General features: G+C 39.5%; 1 protein-coding gene across 1 annotated transcript; it reads right to left on the bottom strand.

The window, feature by feature from the left end:
* Positions 1-4,780: 4,780 nt before the first annotated feature.
* Positions 4,781-7,373, bottom strand: LOC149112052 (vesicular inhibitory amino acid transporter-like). The gene has a single exon (XM_089289863.1). The coding sequence runs from the start codon at positions 7,139-7,141 to the stop codon at positions 5,825-5,827; it is 1,317 nt and encodes a 438-aa protein (XP_089145989.1). The 5' UTR covers positions 7,142-7,373; the 3' UTR covers positions 4,781-5,824.
* Positions 7,374-11,126: the final 3,753 nt, after the last annotated feature.

The following is an 11,126-nucleotide window of genomic DNA, read 5'->3' as shown; positions in this document are numbered from 1 at the left end:
AAGATGTAGTCACAGTGGAAGGTGTAGTAATAGTAGAGGGTACAGTAAAAGTAGAAAGTGTAGTAACAGTAGAAGGTGTAGTAATAGTAGAAGGTGTAGAAACAGTGGAAGGTGTAGTAACAGTAGAAGATGTAGTAACAGTAGAAGGTGTAGTAATAGTGGAAGGTGTAGTAATAGTAGAAGGTTTAGTTATAGTAAGAAGGTGTAGTAACAGTAGAAGATTTAATTACAGCAGAAGGTGTAGTAACAGTAGAAAGTGTAGTAACAGTAGAAAGTGTAGTAACAGTAGAAGATGCAGTAATAGTAGAAAGTGTAGTAACAGTAAGAAGGCGTAGTGACGGTAAGAAGGTGTAGTAACAGTTGGAAGGTGTAGTAACAGTAGAAGGTGTAGTAACAGTAAGAAGGTGTAGTAACAGTAGAAGGTGTAGTTACAATAAGTAGATATAGTAACAGTAGAAGATGTAGTAACAGTAGAAGGTGTTGTAACAGTGCCGAATTTAGAACTTGAGCTTTAGGGGCGGGGGGGGGGGGTGCCCGGTTTCGTTTTGCTTGGGCTGCCGGCGTTTCTTCCTTCTGTGATTTGTTCTCTTTTACCCAAAAATAAGGGGGTCCTGGCCGCTAACAGTAAGAAGGTGTAGTAACAGTATCAGATGTAGTAATAGTAACAGGTTGTAGTAACAGTAACAAGGTATAGTGACTGTAAAAGGTGTAGTAACAGTAAGAAGGCGTAGTAACAGTAAGAAGGTGTAGTAACAATAGGAAGGTGTGGTAACAGTAAAATGTGTTGCAGTTGAAGGTGTAATAGCAGTAGAAGGTGTCGTAACAGTAGGTGTTCCAACAGTATATAAGATCTAGTAATTTAAAAAAAAAGGTGTAGTAACAGTAGAAGGTGAAATAACACTAGATGTAGTAACAGTACAAGAATGTAAAAACAGTAGAAGGTATAGTAGCACATGAAGGTGTATAATGCAATTTTAGTATATACTATAAGTAATGCAAATTTAATAATGCAAATTTAGTATACACTATAAGTCCTGATGTTTTACCCGTGTATAAATAAAGTTAAAATAAATAAATAAATAAATAAAATAAATAAACATAGCCTTAGCGAAGCGGGCGTTCTGATTAGCTCATATGCTTGATCCATTTGTTTGTGCGTTGCACGCTGACGTCAGTTTGTTTATGCGTACTTTTTCATGGCAATTTTTTTCATCGATGTCGACACTTTTTAAAACATAATTCCTATTGTTCGTTTCGTAAAATATGGAAAAAATGTAATAATTCTTCCGGACATGAGGAAGATTATTCCTGTGAGCTACCAAATTTATATTTCGAGCTCAAATTTTTTGCCAGGCCTCCACCTAAGAGATTTGATCATTTAAGTGAGCAGGAGTTGAGTCAGCTGGTTGAATAAAGGCACTCGGCACTCGGAGACGGTCCCCCAAAAAACAACAAAGTGGTCTGTATCAGTCCTTCGAGATTAGTAATGCATAGCGGGAATTTTAGAGAGAATTTTTCTGCGATTTGGCGACAGTAAAATTCAGCACTAGCTTTCATTGTAAAACTTTTCTGGCGTCGAAAGCCATTTACATGGGCTGTTACATGTAAATGCTTACGGCGAGCAAGACTTGTACATGAGAGTTTTACCAAATTTCTGTTTTAAGTGCAGCTTTACATACGAAATTCTTCTGTTTCAAAAACGTTAAATTAAGATAATGGTACTTTTACTGAACTTTAATAAAGGAAGTTTTATCAAGTGTTGGTAGCCTCTGATGAATTATTTCAGTCGGCCCGGGGTTCAGTTTCGGCTCGATCGTGAATTCAAGTCTTGAAGGAACAGCCGCTTGAAGGAACGACTGTATCGTCCACAAATGTAAGCTTACATTTCTAACATTTCCTTTTGGCCTCAGTTTTCTTTCCAATTAACCTTATTTTACCAAATAACGAAAGTAACAGAGATCATGTTTTTAAAGTCATTCATCAATCATGTGTTCAATTTCAACCTTAGAAGCGCAACTATCAACTTAAAACGAAGTGGAAAGGAAAACGTAACCCACAAACCTGCTATTGAAGGAGAGCATCTCAAATTAAACCGATCAAAGCCAGGGGCGTTTGTCCGCTTTCTTCCCCACTCTCGCTTTTACAGCTATAACAAATGTCCGGTTCCATATTCTTCTTTTCTTTTGCCGAAGAGGCCGTGAAGGACAGAGAGCTCAACCACCAAAGTTTGTCTTCAATCCTCGGAAAACCGATCCAAATTTTACTAACTTTTAAGAAACGCTTTTACCGACAGCAGTTTTTGTTTGTTAGCTTGATATTTAGGTTAACTGAGCAGTTTCAAGTTGTTTTTTGTCGGAGATCGAAAAAACGTAAACTAACTCACCGCAATCCAAGAAAAATGTTGTTGTGTCGCCTTGTCAGATATTTGAATGAACATTTTCGCACGGTTGATCGTGCTTTTGACCCCATGTAAGCAGGACGAGATTCAATAAATACTTCCATCCGAGGAAAGATGTTAAAAGTCTCAATGTTCTAAAAGAAAGGGTAAGCGTGCAGCATGCAATTATCGAGTTATGGATGCACTTGGGAGGTTTGCCAAGCACGAAAGAAGCTAGAGTCGCTCTCGGCTATCGCCTGGTGCGACTCTCGCGATTCTTTCGTGCTTACTGCAACCTCCTACGTGCATCCATAACTCGATAGTTGCACGCTGCACGCTTACCATTTCTTAAATAGTACAGCCCTGGCCAAACGGACTCGCAAGTAGACGCAAGTTGAGAACTTGCGTCTACTTGCGACTCCGTTTGGCCAGGCCTTGCGTGCACTTGCGCTGACTTGCGATGACGTGCGCTCACTTTGGTCGAGATCAAATTTGCACGCAAGTCGACGCAAGTTTTTCACCGACTGGCCGCCCAACCCAAGTCAACGCAAGTTGAGTGACGTCCATTAACCTATTATTAGCCAATGAAATACAGGATATGTCTGCCTTGAAATGGGTTTTTTTTGCGACCTGCGTGTACTTGCGAGGAAACTTCCGAGTCCGTTTGGCAACCCAACGCAAGTCTCTACGTAAGTTCAACTTGTGGCTACTTGCGACAGAGGTGCAGTGTAAATTTGTGAAGCACTGTTACTGCACCTTCTTCTGTTACTACACTTTCTACTGTTACTGCACCTTTTACTGTTACTATTCACCTTTTGTTACTACACCATCTACTGTTACACCTTGTTGAGTTACTACACCTTCTACTGTTATTACCCTTTGTTATCCTGTTACCCTTTTTAGCGTACTCCTTGGATAATTTTAAAACTATAATTTTTGGTTAAGTCTTTATACTTAAACTTATTGTAAACAGCGTAAAGGTATAGAAAGATTATCTTTCGTTGAGCTACGTAGCCTCGCCTCTACGCGCTTGGTTTAGTATAGGCGTTGTATTACGTCATTTTCTTTAGTTCAGAGGTCCTTTGGTGGGCTTGCCCTGCTACTTGTGTTTATTTTTTTTGTCATACTGCGTAAGTGGTGTTCTCGGTATCTCGTAAAAGAGGTTATGACCATGACGTAACGAAATACCGTATAGTAGTTCTTACTTACATAATCCACTTTCATCTAATATTGTTTTTATTGCTGGAACAATTTACCAGACTCAGTTAAACAAAGTAAATCCATTGCTAATTTTCGTGAATGCATCAGTAGTATGGTAGAATTTAAAGGGTGTACCTTTAACACTTGTTCATGGTTTTTAGAAATATAAATTTATCAAAATTCTTTACGGCGTCTATTTCCATTCGCCTTATAGGTTTTTGTTGACCAATTACAATCTGTTTAGTTAGGTTTGGCTTGATTTTTAGACATATAATTTACACTTTACCTTGTTTTATATTTTAGCACTATTTTGTCGAGCGTTGTTAACAGGGTCCTCTGGCTCCGAAGATTGAGCAATCACTTCATACGTCTTCGACCTTAAATAACTTATTATCAATTATTATTCTTGGTTTTCATGTGACGTAGTCATATTCCAAAATTAGAAATTATCCTTCCTTCTGAGGTTTTAGTTTCATCAGATAAAAGGCCCTGTAGGAACGTGACGTTTGGCAATGTTTTAGCTCGACAGAGTTCTTCTTTTTGTAACAGAGCACTCCAAGCTTTTGCGTTGCGTGACATGAAAATGGCGGCCAGAAAAGACTGTCGCGTAGGTCAAAAGACGAGTTATCGCTTTAGTTTTTGTTAAATAAACGGTGCTTGCACTAGAAGAAGCATTTATTTCAATGTGTCGGAGCACTAGAGTAAAAATGTTCGTTTCAATAGCAAAACTCAAGGACGGATGTTTTTGTTATTTTACGGTCGCCATGTTTGTGCCCCTCCGAAGGGCACAAACATGGCGTCTCCATACAAAGCTCTATAAATTTGGATGACACGCTTCTGCGAATAACGGGCGAATGAACAACAGCAGAAACCTCATTCTTGGCGAGGTTGTTTATATAGCAATCATCTATCATATCCTAGATTCTTGAATTTATTTATTGAATGGTTACGATTTTTAGTTTTGATCACATGACTGGTGAAAACCAAGAATTGTGTTTTACAAATGTATGGACACGACAGGCAACATCAGCTACGTTACGACAAAATGAATGAGTGTGGTGAAAAACTGATGTCTCGTAATGAGAACTTTCGTCGATTGTTAAACAGAACCTGACAACAAAATAACAAATCCAAGCTAAAACTGAAAGCAAATTGCATAATTCATTTCCCTATAGCTGGTAATGACTCAAGAGGGAAACTCCATTCCTCCAACATAGATCAGAAGATCCTTTATTTTAACATTTTCACCAATACAGTTTTCCATTTAAGCATGCACTATCAATTTTTTTACTTGTTTCCACTAGCACTTAATTGCACAATAACTAATTTACAATATGTGTATGTGCGAAATGACTACGATAATATTGCTTGAAGACAGCTCTGCATAAAAAAATACAACCGTTTTTCAGAACCAAACAAACGAACAAAGAAACAAGAAAATAAAAAGATTATTTCTGTGACAAAAGTTATTCAGTGCACATATAAATGAAAGTTATTAAACAATTTCCTTCGGTAAATGATAATTATTCTCCACGCGTGCACCTAGGTCAGATTTTTCACAATAAAAGCAAAAGACTGTATTAATTATGTCAGTGAATTAATTAGTTTTTTATCGTGTAGGTGTGGCATATGGGGAGCTTACTGCATCACATTAATCGTGAATAGGAGTAGTTAAGTGTTATGAATTCCATTAGAAAACTGTCCATAACAAATGTTGAAAAAGGTGGTTTTTACTTGAGTGTTGAAAGTAATTTTCAATTGCTTTGATTTGTTTCAAATTTTGATTGGTTCACAGGATTGTCTCTGAACGTCCTCTCTGTTCTTTGTGATTGGTCAGAGTGGTTACTTTGGGTTTGGTCTTAGACACTCAATCAAAAACCGCTTTAACGTAAATATGCATATTTCATACTTGGTAGGGGACTGGAATTGCTAACACAAGTGCTAAATAAGTATTTTTCTGGGTGAAAATTTATTCTTTAATTGTGCCACCGTGACAAGAAAAATATGTTTTCTAACCTGAAGTTTACTGGCAATGAAACGAAAGAACGAAATTCTGAAAAGATTTCTCCATTGGCGACTAATTATTATCAGAATTAATTCCTATATTATTGCTTTCATGATGACGCCAGTCTGACGTCAGTGTAGATTTCAATCTTGAACACTCTCCCCGGATACTTACATGTAAAAGATAAAAACATTGTTTTTTCTCTCTTTCAAAACAAAAATGCTGTGAAACCAGGTTATTCGTTACTCGTCGGGTTCGATTCCCCACATTCTATAAAAATCATACTCTTTAGCGATCTGAATGGAAGAAAACACCACTCCACAGACGCAGCCTACGATACCAAACACAGCTATAGATAGATCGAATAATATGTGATACCAAGGCATAGTAGAGTAATGAAGCTTAATATGAAAAAGACAAGGATAAATCAAAACCAAAATAGTGCCGGTAAAACTTCCGACAAAGGCCATCAGTAAACCGAAGTGTGGCACGAAAATTGCAACTAGAGTCGAGAGCAAGATAAAAACGAACCTGAACACCAATTTTGGCGTTGATTTTTTGTTGCACCCCAATGGTTCGTCTTTCATTTCGGCAAACAGAGGAATATTGAGCTGGTGTTCAAAAATGTCATAAAGAGTGAACATAGGAACAACGTAAAACAAAAGCGCCGTCAAGATAACTGCCAAGGAAAGAGAGATACGAAAAGCGCCATGCGGTACACTTAACGTCATAATCTGCTCGGTATGTTCTCGAAAACAAAAGAACACTAGGATTCCATAGTTGAACTTGATAATGGTAACAAGCGTGTAGGTGAAATCCATGATGGCGTTGAACTCTCCTGGGTATCGCATGGACTTCTCAATGATCGGTAGGTAAGCCTGCGAGGAATACGTCACCACGATTATTCCCATGGCGATGGACATTTCTTTGAACCTCAACGAAGCTAGTTCGTGTGTCCTCCATTGCTGATAATGAGCCAAAGCATATACCAGCACACAGGTTGAAGTGACCAGAGCGACAATAACGGTCAAGAGACTGATCCATGAAATGTGCTTCATCGTGCGTACGCCCGCACACGGCAGCACGGCAATGGACACCACGGCGATCCAAACGCTCTCCGACACGAAGCTATCCGGGAACGTATGATGTAACACAGTTCCACACATGATCAGAAACAGAGTGCAATGCGAAAATTGCTCAAAAAAATTGGTGATATGAACCATAACACGGCCATAGCGTGGCCAAAATGCCTCACCTAGGTCAGCGTACGTCGACTTAGAAAGATTTTCATAAGCCGTGTCCTCTCGCAGACAGTAGATCAGGAGTTTTCCTGTGTAATTTCCCAGAGCAGCGACGAGAATTATGAGAATAATTCCCCAATAACCGGTCAAGCGTATAACATATGGCATGGCGAGGACTCCCGTGCCCATGTTAGCATTAAAAATATTGAAAAACGCTTGAAGAGAAGACGTTTTGTTGTCTAACTCTTTTTCGGCGTCCTCTTGGTCAGGTTTGGTTCCTTTCGCCAAAAGGGGCGAAGATGTTCTAGACTCATTCATAGCAAGATCGTGGCCACTGATTGTATCACTTTCAATCAAGTTTTCTTTTTTCGCAAATATGGTTCGCTTCAAATTCGCTCAGCTTCATGTCAGATATCTATTCGGGCGCTGTTACGGTGCTTTAACCGGAGGATTACATCTCGTGCCGGGTTTACAATGATTCAAGGAAAACCTTTCCTGTTTTTCAATGAACTGTCCTTGAATAAAACGTTCAAGCTTGCGCGCAAACAATTTATTTGTAGGAGTTCTTAAACGTTATTAGCACACGAACCAATTAGCTGGACTTTAACGCTTAACAACCAATGAAGAGCGACACAGCTTGGTGGAAAAATATATCTAATTTCCACCTGCTAGTAACGTGCTCTGTTTTCCTGAAAATTCTCGCGCCAACAGTCTAAAAAATCTTTTCACCTAAATCATTATTTAAGGTAGCGCTTTAAGAACGAATTCAACATAGGAAACACTATAGTTTTTGATCAAGTTGAATGTGACAATTCAGTTTCAACTATTCTTTCTACTTATTAATAATTTAATCATGTGTTCAGTGCACAGTAAATTGGCTACTTTTGGTGAGTTAGGTAATAATTTATGAACCTTCACTTACGAAAGGAAGATACAAAAAAATTATCAATCCACATAGTAATAAGTGATAACAACGTCATTACGTGGCAAAAGACCTGTTTATCATGTTTTTTTCTCTCCACACTGTATACTTCCCCAATATATATTTCTTTCACCGATATGAATTCGTTTCCGTACGTGATAATTGTCAACAACGGCAAGAGTTTTTCACGGTAATTTTTGCCAATAATAAAAGTTCAGTAAGTAGAATTCTACTTAAAATAAAAAGCCTCAAAATGCGAAATTGAAAATAATCAAGAGCGTCTGTACTGTAGTGATGCCGCTTATTTTTATTGTTTACCTTTTCCAAACCAAAATTAGCTTATCAAAATTGTCGTCTTTTGATTGGGATTCCAAATAATAGATACTATTTTTTTGAATGTTTTGAATGGCGGTAGTTAATCGTATTATTTACAAGCGCATCGGCTCTTGACAGTAGGCCGGATTGCCAATAATAACTTGGTTCGCCCACACAAAATATGTCTTTCTTTGAAATATCCGTTTGAATTTAATTTTGTAGATTTCATCTTGTATTGTCACTAATCTATCTAAAGTGACTTCGACCATATGGATCATAAAACACCGCCTAATCCTCTTAATTCTGTGAAAGCATTGTGTCTTGCATTTCACAACTTCAACTCGCTTTGAGCTATTTCAACGAACAAGGCTATAGTTATCACTGAAAAATTTTTTTAGCTTTCCTCTTTTTCAAAAAGCAATATCCTGAATTTTCAGCAACGTTTCTCTTCTGAGCGAACCTCAGCTTCAAAGTTCAAGCCGATAGAGGTGCATAACAACAAAAGAAAATTCTTAAAAATCGAACGTTACCCAATTGCTGCGGCTAGAATACCCACTATGCTCACGTTGATAATGGCACACAAAACATATTGTCAAAGCCACCCTGAATTTTTTTTTTTCCTTTTTGTATCCTTTATCTTCTTAAGTCTACGCCGGATAGTCGTGGGATAATATTTATATCAGACTTCGCCCAGTAACCTGAATGATTATTAAATATTAACTACATTTGGTGTTTCTTCCTTGTCATAAAAGTATACAGATTTCTACCGACAAAATGACAAAGCCGCTACAGAATGGCACCTTAAGGTGACGAGTCTAATGAATTGAAGTTCACCGCCGGTTAAGAATCTGTTAGCTGGTGAGAGCTTGAGTCGTTGTGTAAAGACAGAAATTTTCCGCAAAACAAACAGAGTGTAATGAAATACATACTGACATGTGTTTGGAAGTTAGCTGAACCATGTTCTTTGTTGTTACTGATCAGCATGAACACACAAAAAGCTTATAAATGGTGAAAAATTTATCCGAGTTGAAGAATCTGCCTTTGTTAATATAAGTTTCAAGTGCCCTAGTATCTTTCTTAAATTCCTTGCAATCACGATTTGCGATTTCATTGCAAGGTCATTGCATTATTATTACTATTGCTATTACTATTATTATTACTATTACTATTACTATGACTATGACTATGACTATGACTATGACTATGACTATGACTATGACTATGACTATGACTATGACTATGACTATGACTATGACTATGACTATGACTATGACTATGACTATGACTATGACTATGACTATGACTATGACTATGACTATGACTATGACTGTCACTGTTACTGTTACTGTCACTGTCACTGTCACTGTCACTGTTGCTGTTGCTGTTGCTGTTGCTGCTCCTGCTGCTGTTGTTGCTATTGCTGTTGCTGTTGCTGTTGCTGTTGCTTTTGCTATTGCTATTGCTATTGCTATTACTATTACTATTACTATTACTATTACTATTGCTATTGCTATTGCTATTGCTATTGCTATTGCTATTGCTATTGCTATTGCTATTGCTATTGCTATTGCTATTGCTATTGCTATTGCTATTGCTATTGCTATTGCTATTGCTATTGCTATTCCTTTAATAGACTATGGCTGCCATGCTAGCTACGAAACTACAACGACAACGGTAACCGGGCCTGCGCTGGCCTAGCATGCAATGGGCCTAGGGCCCAGTCCTAACATACGATACTACATTCCCCCCTTGCTTACAGATAGTTCTATGGGGTGACACCCAGAAAAATAAACAACAACTCATCACGAAAGAAGTCAGTGTCTAAAGTCCATTCTAGACCGGGAACAGTTATCTAACTTCAGCCTGAGTACTTTTCCTTTAAATACGTGTCAGTGTCTTTTAGGTGCCTCTCACTTCTCCTTGGTCCCTGATCCCGGGCAAGCATCGGCGGGGTGGACTCATTGTCGCCCGTCCCAATCATGCTTCCATCAGTCTGCTCATTGACAGGCTCTGCTGGTAATTCTGCACTGGACCACCTGTGGGCTTCTTCGATTGATCTGAAGGGAATTTTCTTGAAGTGAGCTGTGGTCCTTGTGATGGAACTGCCATCGGGCCTTTTGGCTACCACCCTGGTGCCTTTCCTGCACTGCACTCGCAATGGTTCTGCCTCGTAGGCGGGTGTGGCCTCGTCGATTGCCTCCTTTCGGACTAGTACAGAGTCTCCCACCTGTATGTCAGAAGGTTTGACATACCTCTTGTTGTCTGCATACCCTTTCATTTGCATTTTCTTCTCAAGATCCCTCTGGAACAGTTCTTCAAAGTTATGCTCACGAGGAATTACTCCGATGGGAAGCCTGGTGCGGAACTCGCGACGGGGATACAACAGATACACCGGAGCAATTTTAGTGGTGCAATGAGGGGTCGCTCTGTAGGCACGAAGGAATCTGTATACCTGCTTGAAATTCGATCCCGTCAACCTGCTTATTTGGTACAGCTTCTTCAGTACTCTCATGAATTGTTCAGCCTCTGCATTAGCTTGCGGATTCAGTGGCGTCTTTTGCTCATGACGGAAGTTATAGTACTTGCTGAAGTCACTGAAGTCCTGGCTATTGAACGGAGGCCCATTGTCACTGCTTACCGACACTGGTATGCCCAACGAGGCAAAGGTTTTATCCACCTTTGGTGTCACCGCCCTGGCGCTGGTGGAGGTGACAAATTCTACTTCCGCCCATCTAGACTGCTTGCACACCGTAACCAGCAGATACTCTCCGGTATGGATGGGGTCCCAGAAGTCTACAGCAACATCTTTCCAAGGCTCACTGGGCATGGGTGTCCTGCGTAACGGCTCTCGCTCCGGTGACACGTTCACCACTTGGCACGGGTGGTAGTGCTGGATGTGCGCCTCCACCACTTTGTCTAGCCCTGGAAACCACACTCTGGTACGCAGGTACTCCTTAGTCTTGGTGATACCTTGGTGGCCTTCGTGCGCGAGCTTGACTACCTTATTCCGCAGAGTCCTGGGAACTACAATTCTTGGACCTTGGGCTACCAGCCCTCCTATAACAG

Source organism: Orbicella faveolata, unplaced genomic scaffold (genome assembly GCF_042242905.1).
Source record: "Orbicella faveolata isolate gen_17 unplaced genomic scaffold, um_ofav_v1 contig_2, whole genome shotgun sequence".
NCBI lineage: Eukaryota > Metazoa > Cnidaria > Anthozoa > Scleractinia > Merulinidae > Orbicella > Orbicella faveolata.
The sequence above is the reverse complement of the archived record's forward strand: the minus strand, read 5'-3'. Positions and strand labels throughout refer to the sequence as shown.

Coding starts and splice junctions, on each gene's coding strand:
- LOC149112052 (XM_089289863.1), bottom strand. CDS start 7,141: ATGAATGAGTCTAGAACATCTTCGCCCCTTTTGGCGAAAGGAACCAAA.